At 36.0% G+C, this 19,855-nt stretch overlaps 3 protein-coding genes across 4 annotated transcripts; 1 reads left to right on the top strand and 2 right to left on the bottom strand.

The window, feature by feature from the left end:
• Positions 1-32: 32 nt before the first annotated feature.
• Positions 33-7,900, bottom strand: spata1 (spermatogenesis associated 1). Of its 2 annotated transcripts, none has more exons than XM_037770878.1 (12): positions 7,467-7,900; positions 7,255-7,361; positions 6,100-6,217; positions 5,826-5,879; positions 4,907-5,330; positions 3,721-3,886; positions 3,549-3,609; positions 3,166-3,262; positions 2,958-3,083; positions 2,102-2,277; positions 1,552-1,650; positions 33-413 (listed from the first exon to the last, which is right to left on the bottom strand). In XM_037770878.1, exons 1-12 carry the CDS (start codon positions 7,524-7,526, stop codon positions 264-266), a joined length of 1,638 nt encoding a protein of 545 aa, XP_037626806.1. In that variant the 5' UTR covers positions 7,527-7,900; the 3' UTR covers positions 33-263. The 2 variants fall into 2 exon arrangements, with proteins under 2 accessions (XP_037626806.1, XP_037626807.1); XM_037770879.1 differs by having other exon boundaries at positions 4,919-5,330; positions 7,467-7,896.
• Positions 7,901-8,779: 879 nt separating this feature from the next.
• Positions 8,780-10,884, top strand: LOC119488730 (guanine nucleotide-binding protein G(I)/G(S)/G(O) subunit gamma-5). Its single transcript, XM_037770609.1, has 3 exons — positions 8,780-8,987; positions 9,467-9,627; positions 10,607-10,884. Exons 1-2 carry the CDS (start codon positions 8,907-8,909, stop codon positions 9,590-9,592), a joined length of 207 nt encoding a protein of 68 aa, XP_037626537.1. The 5' UTR covers positions 8,780-8,906; the 3' UTR covers positions 9,593-9,627; positions 10,607-10,884.
• Positions 10,878-18,060, bottom strand: rpf1 (ribosome production factor 1 homolog). Its single transcript, XM_037770608.1, has 9 exons — positions 17,761-18,060; positions 16,023-16,079; positions 15,807-15,887; positions 15,617-15,712; positions 13,989-14,142; positions 13,618-13,700; positions 13,300-13,481; positions 12,473-12,599; positions 10,878-11,623 (listed from the first exon to the last, which is right to left on the bottom strand). The coding sequence occupies exons 1-9, from the start codon at positions 18,001-18,003 to the stop codon at positions 11,582-11,584; spliced, it is 1,065 nt and encodes a 354-aa protein (XP_037626536.1). The 5' UTR covers positions 18,004-18,060; the 3' UTR covers positions 10,878-11,581.
• Between the last annotated feature and the right edge of the window lie 1,795 nt (positions 18,061-19,855).

Below are 19,855 nucleotides of genomic sequence, written 5' to 3'. Positions count from 1 at the left end.
AGTTACATAACCAGTTAAACATTTTAGTTTTCGCTTTCTTGCAAACTAGCTTACAGCAACCTGAGAAATTCAGAAAGTCGGCAGTCAGATCACATTAAGCATGAAATAACAATAAAATGTTGAGAAAGCAACAGCACAAAAATACAAAACATAGGTGCAAAATAGTAAGACGTGTAGAAAGTACGGCTGCATAGAATCTCACGATTCAACATCAACCTGCTGTCCATAGCAAGGGTTTTGTTCACAGTTCTTTTTGTGCTGGATTAAATGGAGGTGCTTTGAACTTGCAGTCTGTCTCGTGTGGTATTTCCAAAGCCCAGAGAGGACGTGGGACCAGGATGAGAGGACTGGCTCTTCTTCTGGGCCAGCTCAGCCTTCAGGGCCCTCAGTTCTGTGGCAGCCTGTTTCCTCAACTACGCAGCCAGTCATGAAAACAACATGGTTTGTTAATATAATACAACAGCTATTAGGCAGTGGTGGAATATAACTATGTACATTTACTCAAGTACTGTACAAATGGTATAAAGGTACTCCATTTTAAGGTACTTTATACTTCTACATCTCAGAAGCAAATATTGTACTTTTTACTCCACTACACATTCGTCTGACAGCTGTAGTTACTAGTTACAGTACTGTTATTTTTCTTTTTCTTGATCTTTCATCCCCTTCTTGTCCAGTGAAAACCATGTATTTCCAAATCTATTGAATTGGATTTTTTCTGATAAACTGAAGGATGAAGTAGTCCTTCCTTGTGTTGAGGAAATCCCCCTACTTCTTAAACTAAATAAACTATTTACAATGCCTCTTAGATCAGCTGGAAAATGCATCATCACAAAGCTGAAAACAGGGCTGTTTTTTCAGAGCTTATCAAAAGTTGACTTTTTAGAGATATGTGGTTCTCACAGGACAGCAACGCTACAAACATGATGGTTTTATAGAATGATGCATTGCTAAAGATTAAACTAGCCAACAGTATATAAAGGATAAAATGAGCACAACCTTAAACATCTACAGCAGAAAATGCAACAAACACATTATCCAAAACATCATATATCATTTTACTGCACAGTACTTTTACTTTTGACTTTAATTAAATGTTGCTAATAATACTTGCATACTTTTATTTTAGTAAGGTTTTGAATGCAGGACTTTCACTTGTAGTGGGGTAGTACTTTTATTTAAGAAAATGATCTGAATACTTCTTCCACCATCAAGCATGAAGAGAGGAACTCATTTAACATTAAAAGTAAAGCATGGCATAAAATGTAGCAAATAATGATATATTTACTATTCAAACATGTTGATTTGCTCTGTAGTGCTAACTAGTAATAATTTGTATCCTTATAGTAAAGTATATAGAATATTTTATGGAATAATATCACTTTCCAGTGCATGTTAGAACATATAATTGTAGGATGTTGAAAAGGAACACAAATGTGTGCCAATGTTTTCAAATATGCCTCTTGACCAACTAGTTATCAACTTCCTTTGTTACAACAGCTGCTTTTGTTCAGAGGAAACATTTGGATGGATTTATAGAAAACCAGTTACCTTCATCTCTGTTACCAGCTTCATCTTAGCATCCTCCACCTTCCTCTTCAGGTTGTCAATCTCATGGCTCTCTGTCATGATCTGAATGATGAGCTCGTTCTGAAATTCATGATCAGTCATTTACTTGACTTTTATGGAGAAAAAAAAACTGGCAGATGCTGTCCAGCTTCAAAATTTGGGATTTGGTAACGGCAGCATTGGTGACATTTTCGGTCAACAAGCCCTTTAATAGGTTTCTTTCATAGCACACATTTTGATATTTCATAGCAGGAAAAGCAAAGGTGTTCCACTTACAGGGCTTTGCTGTTATGCAATCCTTAATTATACCTTTGCTTTTCCTGCTACAAGTTGAAATGCATGCTGTTAAAAAGGTATATTGGCAATTCAAAATATCACTCAACATATCCAATTTCTTAGTAAACTATATGCAATATTTAGACTCCACTAGAGAATATGTTAATAAAAAAATATATTCATCCAAATACATACTTTGCCTACCTCTTAATATTAGTCAATGCAGTACATACTGTAATACATAATTCCATTTTACCTTTATTGAGGATCTGCCCTGTCGTCTTGGCTTTCCTCTGTTATCTCTGGCCTGGAGCTGGTGCAAGAGTTTGTTGTAAAACGTCTCCAACTCCTGTCGTAAGTTTCTCAGGTTTTCCTCTAATGGTGCTGTGGCCTTCTTCGTCTCAAAATATTTCTTCTTCCAACTGTCACGTGCTTTACGTTGAAGAAAAAAGCAGCAGCAGAATTTAGTTACTTTTGACAAATTTGACTTTCTAATAAAAAATATATATATAGGAATTACATTTTTACTTTTTTCAGTCTTTAAAGGACCAGTGTGTAACATTTTTGGGGATCTATTGGCAGAAATTGAATATAATATTCGTAATAAATAAGAATTGTTGTGTTTTTGTTAGCTTAAAATGAGCCCTTCATATCTACATAGGGAGCAGGTCCTCTTCACGGGGTCGGCCGTGTTGCTCCACCATGTTTCTACAGTAGCCCAGAACGGACAAACCAAACACTGGCTGTAGAGAGAGCCTTACGCGTTTTTAACGTTACCTGATGGCCACCGTAGTTCTCCCACACGCTTGTGAAACTGCCGTAACGTGAGCCGCAGAGTGCAAAACTGTGGTACCGCCAGCCGTCATCTGACTTCCGTTGCTCCTAAAGTAGTGTTATTATGTTAAGGATGACCTCTGAGTGAGGCGAACGGCGTTACCATGTTTTTGCACTCGGCGGCTCACGTTACCGCAGTCTTGAAAGGGAGGAGTGAGCGGATCAATCTGCCACCAAACCACTATATGTCACCAGATCCTACACACTTTACCTTTAAGAACTTGCAATGATTCCTTAGAAGATGTTAGCTTTTTACTGAAGAGTATTTTGTTGCTCACCTTGGTTCCTGCGATGTCTGTTTTGAGCCAACAAATCCTTCCCCTTTCTTAGCAACTCTTGCCTCGTCCACTCCAGCTGCTTTCTCTCCTCCCTCACCAGCTTGATTTCCTCGATCAGTTCCTCTCCTAACAGAAACAAACATATTAGTTGGGTTAAAAAAAGAAGAAGATCATTAGTCCTGGGTATGTGGCCAAAGTGACAGCTTACTGTTTGTCTGAAAGACGGGAGACGTTTTTCGAGTGACCACGGCCAAGTCTAGTCCTGGAGGTGGAGAGGTGAGCCCAACAGACTGAGACAACCCAGCCTTAAAGCAAGCAAGAAATACAACAGGAGTCCTCATCTGAATGGGTTTTAATGGAAAAGCATGTTCTTTGTTCACTTCAAAGACCTCACACACTCCACTAGACCCACCTGCTGGCAGTGGAATTTGGACTAATCATGACACAAAACAACTTGCAAGAAACTGGACATTTCCTGTTTGTTTTAAAAGTCCTGTAAAAATCCTTCAAGAGCAACCTTTCTTATAAGACAAAACACTGCAGAAGACATGCTGAGACATGTTTTGTCAAAAATGTAAAGCTATACATTACTCCACTTGTTGCTTTATTCCTGATGGACTTCAGTGCATGGACATCTTTTGATTTCCCAAGCCTGCAGAGAGACACACAGTTACAACAACCAGTAGTAGTAGTAGTAGTAGTAGTAGTACAAGTATTCACTGCAGAGTACATGCATGGCACTATTAGTAATGCTGCACAGTACCCGTCTGTGAGGGAGAAGCCTGAATCTCTGTCCTCCAGAGACGGGGTGACTCCTGAATCTCTGGCTGCTCTGTTCTGTCTGTGGTACTGTTTCTTCTTCCTGCAGGTTTCTTCGCTCTCTGGCGAATCCTTCAGCTGAGCTGAATCAGCTTCACACCGTCGTAAAGCTGTAGATAAATAACAACTGAAGAGCTGAGTACAGTAATGTGAGATCCAGAAGACTGGTTTAAAAAGGGCTACAAATGTCATCGCTAAGATGCTGGGTGGCAGACATACAGATCTTTTCAACTAATACAAAAAGCGCCTGTTATAAAATGCCAATGCGATTTTCACATTTAAAAAAAACGTTGTTATTAATCACTTTGTGTCTGTGTTTGTTCGCCTGAAATGGGCTTTTCAGTGAAGATGACGATATTTTTTTAGCATGATATACAACAGTGTATCCCAAACCTTTTTTCTGGGGACCCACTTTTTAAAAATAATAAAACATCGCAACCTAATTTAAATTAAGCCTCATCTTTAAATAATGAGAAGAGCGATTTTGTGTGTAAATGAACGTTCCTGACCATGTTACTACCATTTCAGCATCACCTTATTATCTTGAATAGGTAAATAAGTGATTTAGAAGAGATACATGTTTGAATGACAACTTGGTTTTATGCATGTGTTAGAAAACATATACACATGTTAAATACTTTATAAATGAGACCAAATAAATGCATTTAGGTGGAGTTAACAAGCTCTTGTTTTTTTCCCTCTCATCAGTAAAACATACTGAATGTACGCTAGCCTTTTATATTAGATTCAATGTTATAAGTAGGCTACAATTATCAGAACAATTTGAACATTCAAGCTCCCTCGTGTGGCTCAAAGGTGTACTAAGATATAAATCTTAAATAAAAGACTATGGCAGAAATTCTGCAAATGTATTTGGCGACCCTAATCTTGTAAATCAGTCTTTGGGAATGGCTGATTTACAAGACTAAGTTGCCGTTTTCACATTTAACTCAAAGATATGAGTGATAAGATCTGTTCTAAAACATGGTCAATATCAGCAGCACTTTGTTTCAAATTACAGAAACCTGCACTTTCATCACATGGGATAGCTGCACAAGTGTCAGGCTGCAAATGTGGTCAACCAGAGCGGATAATGCATTTGTTGCAGAGCAAAAGTTGATATATTTTACCTGTAGTTTTACCTTTATTCTGTGAAACAGGCTGTGGTGCCCTTCGATTCGGAGGCTTCCTGGAGCAACATTCCTGCTCTGCCCACTCTAACTTGTTGGAAGAGAGACCCTCCTCTTCATTTTCTCTTCCTGCCTCTGAAGAACTATAGCTCTGCTCCTCATCTTCTTCTTCCTCATCTTCCTCCTCCTCCTCCTCCTCCTCCTCTTCCAGGCTGGGTGTGGGAGGTGGCTGATGGGAACACTGGGGGATGAGGGGGAATTTAACAGGCTCCTTTGTTCCTGCTGGCAGGCTGCATGTCTTGGGAGGGTGGTAGTAGGTCTGGTGGTCTGGAGAGCTACTGCTGGTGTCTGGGGAGAGCGACTGGGAGCAAACAGAGCTGTCGTTCTCCACAGCGGGCAGCAGGTAGAGCTCCGGCTGTGGGGCCTGCCGACAGGTGACAACAAGACAGTAGTGGAGCTTAATTGGAACATAATGAAGCAGTATTATTGACATCTGGATATCACCAGATAATGCAGAGCTACAAGGCTAACAAACAAATTAGATGAGTCCCTACAGGAAATCCTGTTCATAACAAAAATTAAGAGGGACAATAGCAGTGTAGATGGCATAACAAACAACATTTAAAGCTTATAGTCACAGGTAAAGATGACTTCTCTTTTTTGAAAGGATAAAACATAACATACATTTGTAATCCACTTGCTGTGACTGGGAGCACAAGAGTGTATTGGGTTTTTAGATATTTTGAAAAATGTAATACTATTCTTTGTAATACCAAAAAAGGCTAAATCTCACCAAAAATATAAGAAAATGTAATATTTTCCTGGACTTCTTCAACTCACATCATTCTGACTTTTTTCATCAGTGATTAAACTATTCCAAAGAAAAGAAATGTTAAATGCAAATATGGATTCTACATACATACGGTGGAGCAAATGTTTTCACTTTCAGATCCCTCTCCTGTTTGCTCTTGACCTGTAATTACAAAGGATTTGGTTGTTGCAAGAGGCTCGGCAGTAAAAACTGTGTGCTCACTCTCTCTCACACACAAACACTCACACTTTACACCCTTTAGTGTTAGCAGCTTGAATAGTGAACTTGTTAATCAAACTGTCTGCATTGTTTCTCTCTACTGTCTGCCCAGTGAAACACAATCTGCTATAGAAAACTACAGTGAACAGCCAGCTGCACTCACCAGTGCCAAACTGCGCCCCACACATTTTAGGAAGGAGAATTTGTCGATGCTCCTCTCGGCGCCAAGAAGAGCTCCCAGCTCGCTCCTCAGAGTTTTCAGGGTGACATCAGGAAAAACCCTGAGTGATGAAAGAAGATTTTAGATCACTGAACTGTAACACAACATATAATCAGAATGTTATAAAATATGTTTTCACACTACTTCTGCAATGTGACAGCACAGGAGAAACCAGTATTGGAAGAAGTACTCAGATATTCTACTTAAGTAAAAGTAGCAATACCACAGTGTAGAAATATTCTATTACAAGTAAAAGTCATGCATTCAAAATTTTACTTAAGTAAAAGTTCAAAAGTATTAGCATCAAACATTACTTAAAGTACCAAAACTAAAAGTACTTATGCAGAATGGTCCATTTCAGAATAATGTACATTATATTGCATATAAGGCATATGTTTCACTTCTGACATTACGTAATGTTGCATCTGGTAAAGGTAGTTTTTGCTTCAGATACTTCTGGGTAGCACACCCCCTCCCTCTTATTCTAACCTATAATACATGTATTTTTTTATTATATTTTGTATTATTAATCTGAATCTTCCAAGTAATTAAAGTTATCAAATATGTGTTGTGGACTAAAAAAGTACAATATTTGCTTCTGAACTGTAGTGTAGTGGAGTAGAAGTATAAAATAGCATAAAATTAAACAACTCAAGTAAAGTACACATAGCTCAAAGGAAAAGTTTAATATTTACTGGAATTAAAAACAAAATAAAAAAATATCAGCTTTCAAGAGCTTCAGTTTAAATACCATAATCATATCAAGCTTTAAAAGCAAATATGACACAAGTACATTTACTCATGTGCTGCACTGTGTTTTGAAAACTTTGAGAAACTGACACTTTGAACATCTGGATATTGTGAGACTTTATAGTTAAAATAATAAATAAATATTGTACTTTTTACTTCACTGCGTTTGTTTGACAGCTGTGGACACTTTGCAGATTAAGACTGTATATGTTAATGAATACTTGTTGATTAAATTACCGGATAACAACACTTCCTAATCAATGCAACAATGCTGATGTCTTCATGTCTTTTAAATAACATTTTATATACAGACAGACAGATAGATAGACAGATTTCCAGCTGTTTCACCTGATGAAGCCTGCAGATATGAAGCTCTCTATGGCTTCAGCTGGGACTTTATTGAGCTTCACATTCCATTGGTCATCTGGCACATACAGCACATGGAGCTCCACAAACTAAACACACAAAAAACAGACATCAACAAGTTTCAGTGTCATTTCCCCTCCTGCTCCCAGTACACAAACACTTTTTACAATAATGCATTAATTCCCTCCACGTACCTTGCAGCTGGCTGGTCTTCTGTCTTCAGGATATCTCACTGACTCACAGGACAGCTCCATTACTGCTCCAGCTCAGCATGGAGAGAAGCAGAGAAACACTCTATACAAGAGGGCAGATTTCCGTTAGGTTTTATTCACAGGAAGCCTTGTTTATTGGGGCTGTGAAGGCGTGGACTGCTCAGTAACTAAATGGTGCAATCAAACACAGCCACAGTGGCCCCAGTGGAGTTTCTTTTATGGGAGTGCCAGCACTGGTTGCTCTGGTGCTGATGATGACAACTGAAAGAAGGAGCTTATCCCATCTGTGGTCACCAGAGCTGTCCTGCAAGTTGCATCTGTTATGCAGGTATATTTAGTTTTTAAACTATGTTTTTAATACTTATTTTGGTGAATGCTGATAGGGCAATTATGGCATTGTATTATTCTTCCAGCTAAGGCAACACACTAAAAAAAGCCATATTTTGTTTTTAGATTGTATTACATAGATAGATAGATAGATAGATAGATAGATAGATAGATAGATAGATAGATGGTAACTTTATTTATCCAGAGGGAAATTCAAGTTTCCAGCATCACAGTTCCATAGTGCAAAACATTACATATCTTAATTATATACAATATATAGAGATTATAGCTTATTTGACTGTTTTCATAACTTCTGCATAAATAAAATTAAGTTATTTAATAAAATATCGCACATGATATTGATAACACGTGTTATCACCACTAGATATCGCAATTACTATTGATCTGATGCTGCCTTCGTGTACACAGGAAGTTGTCGTAATTATTAAGTTGAACGTTAATTAAGTGGTTTTTATCCCCCTAAATCCCTCGTGTTTTTTGATAGGAATTTTAAGGGATCAAACAATATAAACTACGTCGACTATCGATTACAAAAGCAATAAAATATGTGACAAATTTTTAACCAAAGCACAAATAATGTAAAAAACGACGCATTTCCTTTTTTCATTGCTCTGAACTTAAATAATTCAGTTAATTTCCAACTAAAAAAGAGGCTGCTCTCATTAACACGTACGTGTGGTTTATTGGTGCAATTTACATCTAAAAACAACTTTAGGATGACAGTATAATTAATTATCTGGAGTTTCACGAACATCCCTTGAAGGCAGCAGCAGCGGACGGACACTCCTTTAAGGAATATAAGGCCTATGGAAAGGAGGCTAAAACATACGTCATCAACGCGTCTTAACCGGGGGGGTTTGACACATGCGCAGTAAAATCTAGCCGAAATAGTTACACTGCGCATGCGTAATAACCCGAAACAAGACCCTTGTCCTAACCTCCTTCTACAGGCCTTGAAAGAATACCGGAAGCTCTGTGATGAGGAAGAAGTAGTTAGCAAGCTAAGCTTAAGAGTTTTATTTTGTAAAAGTTGTATATTTGTTGTTATTAAGACTACATAACTAAATCTTAACAATGTCGGGATCATCCAGCATCGTAGCGATGAAGAAAGTCGTCCAACAGTTGCGTCTGGAGGCTGGCATCAACAGAGTTAAGGTAACGTTGGTAACGAGACGTTACTCTTTAAGGGCGTTTACTCTTGATTCAGATTAATAATACAACAAGTAAACAACATGTAAACAACAAGTAAACAACATGTAAACAACAAGTAAACAGTCATTAAAACTAGCCTTTACCAGCTGTACTTTTACTTCAGTAAAATGCATGACTTTTCTTGTAATAGAGTATTTCTACACTGTTATTGCTACTTTAAGTTAATTACAGTAGAAGATCTGAATACTTCTTCCACCACTGGCAACCGATTACAAGCATTATGGAGAAAAACAACTTAAAAATAAGCAGTTGAGTATAGGCATGTCTGAAAACATGTTTTGCATCTGCTTTTGTACCAATACTACATGTTTATCTACACTGGACATTGTGTTTTTAATACAGATGGTGTCACTGACTGGATTAATGTTGGTTACATAACAGCAGATAACTTTCTAAGACTCGCTTTGTGTTTCCTTCAACAGGTGTCCCAGGCCGCTGCGGACCTGCAGCAGTACTGCCTGCAGAACGCCCAGCAGGACCCTCTGCTCACCGGCATGTCGTCCAGCAACAACCCGTTCAGACCGCAGAAAGTCTGCTCCTTCCTATAGCACCCACACACACCGACACATCGGGAGACCCCTCTGTGAGTACCCAACACATCTTCTGCTCAATGACATCCCTTAAAGGTCCCATATCATGCTCATTTTCAGGTTCATGTTTGTATTTTGTGTTTCTACTAGAGCATGTTTACATGCTTTAATGTTCAAAAATCACATTATTTTTCTCAAACTGTCTGTCTGAATATGCCTGTATTCACCCTCCGTCTGAAACGCTCTGTTTTAGCGCATTTCAACGGAATTGCATTGCTAGGAAACAGCTTGGGTCCATGTTTACATCCTGTCAGCTGATGTCGTTCACATCCACTGCAACAGGAAATAAACTGGGAGACATTTAGTATGTTTACGTTTAAAACTGTGAAATGGTCAAAATATTGTAGATTTGTGACATCACAAATGGACAGAAATCCTAACAGTTTGTTTCAAACACAGAGTTTCTGAATACAGGCTGTGTTTATTTCTACGTGTATTGAGCGTTTTGATACTTTCACAGTATTTATATAGGACTAAAACCTGCTTTATGATATAAAAGACATGAAAATCTCACTTTTTACAATATGGGACCTTTAATTTAATTCTCTGTGGTCTTCAAGAGAGCACAACTTCATCACTGTCTTTATGGAGAAAAATAACAACTTAAAAATAAGCAGTTGAGTATAGGCATGTCTGAAAAGCTTCACATGTTTTGCATCTGCTTTTGTACCAATACTACATGTTTATCTACACTGGACATTGGTATGGGATCAAAGTAAAAACATATGCATCCTTTTCATATTTACTTAAGGTCATAATTTACAGCCACCTTCTCTGCATTACCTGGAAACAATCTTTGGCAACAAGACATATTTCATGTTCACACAGCTGTTTTTTATGCTCGACTCTCAAATGGCATGCAAGAACTCTAAATGAAACTTGTTGGAACTTGGGGATGACGTGTACTGTGCTGCAGTAACTTTTGAGTAAAATGCTAATTAGGTCTGACTAATGCCTGTAACATTTCTGCAGGATATTTGGACATTGTGGTGCCTTGTTGGACGTGTGCTGCAGGACCTGCGCTGTGGACTGGAATCGTTCGGGAATTTGGGGATAAGCAACTAACCTAACAGTTTTTTACTTTTGCCTTTTGTAAAATCTCATAAGGAAACATTTCCAGGTGCTGATGTGGCACAATGAAAAGTCTTAACCTCCTTGCTTGGAAGTAACTAACCCATATGTGCCTTTTCAATTGTACATTTTTCATGTCTGATTTTGAGAATAAATAAATGGTATTTACACATTTTAAACTTGCAGCAACATGTTTGTTTTATTAAAATGAGTATTTACATTTAGAAATCTGTGAAATGTGTCATCCAGAATTATGTTGAAAGTCATGTCAAATATGAAAGCAGCTGCACTGTCGACACAATTTAAACCATTTACACATTTCCAGACAATGCTGCATGTTAAGTCACTGCTCTCGATATCATTAGCACAGACCAGGATGGAAGTGGTGTATGTCTGCATGCATGACAAGCTGTGACTTTGGCAGGCTCACAATGACTTTCTGATTAATTTCAGGCCACATTCAAACAGTTTGTTGAGATTAATTTAAGAATAAGAACTGCACATCTGCCAATACAGCTTTCACATGCACTCGTAGGGCAGAATTTTCATCTTATTGGGATTCATGTGGAGTTCCTGCATGTCTCCTCTCTGGTGTCTCCTCTCTAACCGAAAGGGTAAAAGTCCTTGCAATGAGCTACTGGCTCCTGTTCCACACTTGGCCTGCAGATGCAGCTTCATAGAAAGTGAATCTACATCATCTCATAAAATCCAGTCATCAATTGAAGTTGAAAGTTGAAGTTGAAACTGGCCATCCAAAAAAAATCTAGATATCCACATATAAAGTCCATTTGTGCAAAGCCACAAACAGCTGTAATATCTTTTATAATAAACAAGGACGTCCTTGCCTGATCACAAACGCTGGTTGTTATTTTGCATTCAAAGCTGGAACTTCCGTCTGCAGGCATCCATCTCATGGCGCTGGAAACAGAAAAAGTGCATTTTTTTTAGTTTTACAGGAAACATTATTCCTATTTTGAGTCACATTTAAAAATGACTTTTAACATGTCGCTGTGGTGCAATCAGTGGTGGAAGAAGTATTCAGATTCAAAAGTACTAATACCAAACTGTGAAAATACTTCACTACAAGTAAAAGTTATACATTAAAAACCTTACTTAAGTCAAAGTATGTATTATCAGCAAAATGTACTTAAAAGTCCTGTCCTGTGAGAACCACGAATCCCTAAAAAGTCAACTTTTGGATCAGCTGGAAAATGCATCGATCGTCATAAAGCTGAAAACAGGGCTGTTTTTCTGAGCTCATGAAGAAGTTTTTTAAATAGTTTATTTAGCTTAAGAAATAGGAGGATTTCTCCAACACATAAAGGAACATTTCATCCTCCTTGTTTATCACAAACATTCAAAATCATCAAATTACATGGTTTACACTGGACAGTAAGGATATGAAAAATTGTAATCTGGAAAGTAACTAAAGCTGTCTGACAAATGTAGTGGACTAAAAAGCACAACATTTGCCTCTGAAATGTAGTGGAGTAGAAGTACATACTGTAGTTGCCTGAAATGGAAATACTAAAGCAAAGTACCTTGAATTTGTACTTAAGTAGAGTTCTTGGGTAAATGTACTTAGTTACTTTCCACCACTGATTGCAATCATTTATAAATGGCTGGCAAACCATGTGTACGCAAATGTAGGCAAACATCAATACACTGCAAGTTGCATGGCACAAAACAAATGACTATTAATAAAGTGCTGACTCCATCCGTTCCACCACCACAGCTCTTCTGGCATGTCAAAGAAAAGAGACTCACCTTCAGGACCCACTCGTACTCCCCAAATTTTGAGTCAAAGGTGCCTTTCTGTAGAGAGCGCAGTTTGAGGGTGAAGCGAGGTCCCAGCTCTTGAATACCAACTTTCTTCTCGTTCTTGAAGATGTACCTTCAGAGATACAAATACTTGTTTATTAGACCTTCTACATTTAAGATAAACTGTCTTGAACAGCTTCCAAAAAGGGAGGGTTATGTTACAATGCACCAAATCAGAATCAGGGTTATTATAATAAACTGAAACTAAAACGAAAATAAGCAGTGGAAAATATTGTTAGTAAACTGAAACCAAATAAAAATGATATCCTTTGAGAAAAACTAAACTGAAATGATATTGCCAAGTCAAAAAACAAATAAAAACGAACGTAAATTTATTTCAGTTTTAGTTTTTTAGCTATAATATATCGCTACCAAAAAAAGGAGACAGCATTCATTTCTGTCAACTCAGAACCACAGAAATTAAACAGACTTGACATTCCAGAGATGGTGCAATTGCTTCACTAAAGTAACGTGAAAATTAAACATTCAACATTATGTCCATTCCTACACAGTTCTCAAAACATGTATTTTGTACATATACTGTATGTAGCTACTTCTGAGGCATTATACCTGGCCTTAACAAAACCAAATTAAAACTACAGTAAAACTAAAACTAAACCTTTCTGAAAAACTGAAACTAAATTAAAACTAGTAAACGCAGTCTGAAAACCAACAAAAAAAAATAAAATGAAATTGAAAAGTCAAAACTAAAATACAATAAAAACTAATTATAAATTCAAAACTTGTTCAGAATCCACGGTTAAACTTCTCACCTGTGGAATCTGAAAAAGACGAAGTCTCTCTGGTTGTGGAAGGTGGCGACCTGTCGACCCACAAACTGAGGGTCTTGTGGGAAGAGGGCAGCGAACATCCGGCCGATGCTGTGACCCAAACGTGTGGTGAAGTTGTTGAGGATCACCTCTGGAGAGTGTTCAGTTGGATCTTTGCCTCGTCTCTGCAGAGAGAAAATACTACACTTATAAAGAGATCGTGAGCCGTGTAATATAACCCATTATGATTGTCCCGATATTACATGTGTCCCACTTAATCAAAACAGAAACCGGTAGAACAGCTTAAATTGATCAACTTGCCTTCATCTCCTTGCGTAGTCGAACACTGCTGATCTTGAAGTGTGCGGTCGGCCCATCAGGAAGATGACAGAGAACCAAACCATCTTAAAGTCACGGTTAAGGGAGCTGACATTAAAAGGTCAGACAAGGTGAGCTCTAGTTCCAACTCACCTAGCCAAGGTTCGCCTATTCCACTTATTTAGAGGCAACTTTCAAATTCATTACCGAGATTCAAAGCTCAGTAAAAAGTATAAAAAATTTATGGATTTAATTAAACACAATCCTCATTCATTATCTAAATGACAGTAATGTAACACAGTAGATACTAGAGAGCAGTACACAGCATTGTGTATCATCCTCCCCTCTACTGACACTGCTGCTTTTGAGGATACTTGGCACTTTTCGATCATCGTTGATGACCATCAGGTAGGTGAAGTTCCTGGCGACGCACTGAGGAATGATCCTCTTCAGGGCCAAACCTCTTCTGTAGTACACGTGGGCATCTGGGATTATTGTGGCCAACTGCTCACAAAACCTCACTGCCCTCTGCAAGATAGTTACAGACAAGTCGTACATCAGAGAGCGATCAATGGGTTGAAAAGACACCGTTTGAAAATAAGAGAGTGAGAAGAAACCTCATACAGCGCCTATGAAATGTCGATTACACACACCGATCGTTAAACAACCTCAATATTTTATTAGATACTGCGGTATGCCAAGTTGCAAACACTATTTTGGTACACAAAGTTGACTAAGACAAAAAACAGAAAGCTTTTATACAAAAACTGCCACTGGTTATATCAGAAAGAAAGGCTGAAATAAAGAACATAGTCCCATCCACAATAGTCTAATTCAGACTGTAGCATTCTCCATAGACCGCGAAAGCAGGGGGCCTCAGCCCGGATAACTTTTGGAATGATATAGTATTTTTATAAATAAAAGCCTGCATTGTATCTGTGTTTTTTCTCAAAACTTGTACTTTAAACGAGCCAAACGATATTGGTCACCACTCACCCCCTCCAACTGACCGCTGCGATGCAATTTGACTAACCTATCACATGCGTTGTTTATCAACGACGTTGTTTCAGTACTATTGACAAACATAGTACTGAAACAGAGCGAGGGAGATCAAAAGAATACGGTTTCTTAGTTTGGTTTCTTAAGGCCTCTACACACCAGGGGCGTGATGAATAGACGACACGAAAATGCAAAATACTTGCCTGCAAATATTATATGTCTAGGGCTTTTATTGTGAAAGGTAAGAACAGAAGGAGTGGATCTGGTCTTTGGTGCATTTATCAAGGTTGAAAGTAGTAATAAAGTTTGTCCTCCTGGTTCATACTACGGAGCCTCCGTGTTGTTGAATCATAAATATAGACACAACTCAACCCGTTCAGAACAAATTGATTGGTCGGTGCCTTTATTCGCGGTGCAAAAGCACATACAATCAACCTCGTTCTGAAAAACAATTACACTGCTTTTTTGCCGCATAATATTTGTGTTCTGTGTGAATGTATTCAAGACAAAAACAACATTTTGAAAAATATATATATATATTGATAGGTGAATTAATCGCACGAAAAAATGGCCCCAGTCAGTAAAGGCCTTTAGCCTGCTTGCTTTTCGTGGTTGTAGAGAGAGAGAGAGAGAGAGAGTAATGGAGAAGGAGACCATTCAATGCCACAAACAGCTGTTTCTAGCGCCATCGTTCATAAATTCTAAATATATTTAGTTTTCTGCTAGTGCTACGTTCTTTTGCGAGTGCTCGGATTGATAAATTCTTTCTTTGATTTTGAAACAGTAGCCTCATGCTGTACTTGTTATTTAGCCTTTCTGAGGCTATGCGTCGTTATTGTCCCCTTGCAATTTTAACAGCCCCCTCAGTCACTTCATCCTGGTGTTTCCTCAAGAGCATGTTTGCCAATAGCTGATATTAAAAGTTGACAAATTCTGGCAACTTCGATAAAATTAATGAAAAAAGTAATAAAAATGTGTATCATGCCGAGCAGCTGCCACTCACCCCTCTTGGTCTGTCTGATGTTGTGATGAGCACTTTGGGGTTCGTCAACCCGTTGAAGTAGGCAGAAAATTCATCAGTTCCCTCGTCAAACGCAATCTGTACATGACAGGAAAACACACACATTTATACAGATTCATTATGAATATAACCTGAAACCGTTTGAACAAGCTCAACCAAACTGGGTCCACACCTCTTCATCCTCTGGGTCAACTGTCGTCTCGTCGTACACCCTCTGGTTTTCTATCGTCTTTGGGACTTCTTTTGGCGGCGCCTTCATGAGGAAAAAATAAAAAATGAATACCCAATATTAATGCTGTTACCTTGTTTAATGGTCAAATTCATCAATCTAGGAGGCCACATACAGATAATGGCAACATTTGGGAAGAAAGAGAAAATAAAAACTCACCTTGTCACCTAAAGCTTCCCTTTCTTTCTTCTTCGTTTTCTTCACCTGCAACTTTTGCTGAAATATAAAAACAGAAAAAATATGATCACTGAAATTCTAGCTGGTGTGTACTTGTAACGTATATTTACTGTAGCGTTAAAAGTTGATAAATTGATTTATTAATCACTCTTTCGTCTGAAAATTATCTGGATAAGAAATGAATAGGCAATTAATTGATTAGTCATTCAACATAAAATTACTCGAGAATCGATTAATCATTTAAGTCAATTATCAAGCAAAAATGCAAAATATTATTTAGTTCCAGCTTCTCAAATGTGATGATTTTCTGCTAATGTCATTGTTATATTATTGTAAATTGAATATCGTTGGGTTTTAGACTGTTCGGCGGAGACAAAACAAGTAACATAAAGATGTCACCTTGGGCTCTGTTGAATTTGATATTTTCTAATGTTTTATGGATTATGTATATTATGGTATTGTATCGTACTGTGTTGTGTTGTACTGTAGTGTTGCTGGAGCATTGTATTGATAATATTTCTAATTAGTAATAACCTGCCCAGGGACTGCAGACAAATATTAACTCTTTAGCTGACTCTGGCACATTTACATTGAGGTTGAAAATGAAATGCTGATTAATGTGCACTGTACCTGGTAAATAAATAATTAAATTCGAAAACGTCATTAACAGATCAATCAGCAATGATAATTATCGTTACTAATAATTGCAACTTTCAGATAAATGTTGAGGGGTGGCATATTTACCTCTGGTAAAACTGTCATCTCAACAATATACGTATTTTATTTTGTATTATCATTTATATTGCACTCTCTTTTATATTTATATTGCACTCTCTTTTTAATTGTATTATCTTTTATATTTTGAATATTTATATTGCACTCTAATTGTATTATCTTTTATATTTTTAATATTTATATTGCACTCTATTTGTATTATCTTTTATATTTTAATATTTATATTGCACTCTATTTGTATTATCTTTTATATTTTGAATATTTATATTGCACTCTATTTGTATTATCTTTTATATTTTTAATATTTATATTGCACTCTATTTGTATTATCTTTTATATTTTTAATATTTATATTGCACTCTATTTGTATTATCTTTTATATTTTTTATATTTATATTGCACTCTATTTGTATTATCTTTTATATTTTTTATATTTATATTGCACTCTATTTCTGTTATCTTTTATATTTTTTATATTTATATTGCACTCTATTTGTATTATCTTTTATATTTATATTACACTCTATTTGTATTCTTTTATATTTTTAATATTTATATTGCACTCTATTTGTATTATCTTTTATATTTTTTATATTTATATTGCACTCTATTTGTATTATCTTTTATATTTATATTGCACTATTTGTATTATCTTTTATATTTTTAATATTTATATTGCACTATCTCTTTTTATTTGTATTATCTTTTATATTTTTAATATTTATATTGCACTATCTCTTTTTATTTGTATTATCTTTTATATTTTTAATATTTATATTGCACTATCTCTTTTTATTTGTATTATCTTTTCATTAGCATCTATGGGATTGTCACAATCTAATGTCGTTGTACTACACAATGACAATAAAGGGCTTGAATCTTGAATTAGTTTAAGATAGTTGTACCTAATAAACTTAACTTCACTTAGCGTTTACTTGCTAAATAACAACTCTAACTTGTAGCTGGTACATTTATGAGTCGTTACCTTTCTTTTCTCCTGCTTGAACTTCATGAACATTTGGTGTCTTCGCTGTTTGTTCTTGATTTCGGACACACTGAAGGTTGGTGGGAAGAAACCTCCTGCTGGGTCGCTCTTCTCCTTCATCTTCTCCTCCTCCTTCATCTCGACTCCTCCATCTCCCTCCGGACTCTGTCTCTTGTTCTTCATCTTATTCTTCTTTTTCTTACCAGTACTGTCCTGACTCACGGGAACCTCTGTGATATCCATCTTGTGTGAGAGCTGTCTGTTTTGAGCTAAATGTTTTTCACGTGTGTGTGGTGTGTGGAGCTAGCTTCCGGTTCGTGTCGTGCTCAGCGCCCGGAACCGGAAGTGACGGAGTTGTGGTGGTCGGACATAATAATGTGGGGGACACCTAGTGGTGAGGAGGAGAAAGAGCAGCAATTTACTGGAACAGCAACACAGCTTCATGGAAATGCTTGAATTTAAAGATAGAAATGACATTGTTAGTTACATTTAATATATTTTATATATTAAAGATAGAAATTACACTGTTATTTACATTTAATATATTTTATATATAAAAGATATAAATTACATTGTTAGTTACATTTGATATATTTTATATATAAAAGATAGAAATTACATTGTTAGTTACATTTAATATATTTTATATATTAAAGATAGAAATTACACTGTTATTTACATTTAATATATTTTATATATAAAAGATATAAATTACATTGTTAGTTACATTTGATATATTTTATATATAAACGATAGAAATTACATTGTTAGTTACATTTAATATATTTTATATATAAAAGATATAAATTACATTGTTAGTTACATTCAATATATTTTATATATAAAAGCTAGAAATTACATTGTTAGTTACATTTAATATATTTTATATATTAAAGATAGAAATTACATTGTTAGTTACATTTAATATATTTTATATATAAAAGATAGAAATTACACTGTTAGTTACATTTAATATATTTTATATATAAAAGATAGAAATTACACTGAATTTAATATATTTTATATATTAAAGATAGAAATTACATTGTTAGTTACATTTAATATATTTTATATATAAAAGATAGAAATTACACTGTTAGTTGCATTTAATATATTTTATATATAAAAGATAGAAATTACACTGTTAGTTACATTTAATATATTTTATATATAAAAGATATAAATTACATTGTTAGTTACATTTAATATATTTTATATATAAAAGATAGAAATTACACTGTTAGTTATATTTAATATATTTTATATATATAAAGTTACATTAAAAGTTCCTCCAATAATGTGTTTTGGGTGCTGACTGTGGTCAAAAATGTTTTGTTATTTCTCTTAGATATCTGATCTTCACTGTGCAGAAAAATGTTTGTACTAAAAGTTCACATTCATCTGCTGAAGGAGAAAAGTTTCTCTGCGCATGCATTTTAGTAAAATTCCTCTCCTCCTCTCAGCAAAATTGTTTGCACAATTCTCACAATGAGACAAACAAAGTGATAACAAGGATTAAGAATTTCCTTTTACACATGCACTATACTACATTCAACTCCATGTCCATGTTGTGGACAGTACTGAACCCTTTGTGTGGACATCAGACAAGAAGACATGCATAAATACAAATGAAACACAAATGCAAACTTTTTGACAAAAATTGGAAATTATTTTAAGAATTGAACATTTAAATATAAAGTTCTTAGAAGTGTGATTATACTGTAAAGAGTGTGGGGATTCATATTTATAAATAAGCTCTATGATGTTTTACAGCACAAATATAACCTTCATGCTCAGGGCTCATAATCTTGACATATTAGGTTTTTTTTTCTTTTAAAATACAACAAACCGTTGCCCCTAAAAATCTTACGAATGAAAAAAAAATGACTGCTCCCAACTGTCCACACTAAGGTCATAAAATGTGATGAAGCTCACAAGTATGTTGTTACCTCATTCTATGGGGTCACATTACAAACCAAAAATGTTGGTAGCAGACAGTACTTTTGAAGGCCTTGGGTGTGGTGTGTTCATTCGCTTCACTGCTCTGAGATGAGTGTGTCTGTACCTGATAGCGTGACTGTGGCAGACAAGTGAA

Source organism: Sebastes umbrosus, chromosome 5 (assembly GCF_015220745.1).
Source record: "Sebastes umbrosus isolate fSebUmb1 chromosome 5, fSebUmb1.pri, whole genome shotgun sequence".
Lineage (NCBI taxonomy): Eukaryota > Metazoa > Chordata > Actinopteri > Perciformes > Sebastidae > Sebastes > Sebastes umbrosus.
Note: the sequence above shows the minus strand (reverse complement) of the source record. Positions and strands in the feature narration are given on the sequence as shown.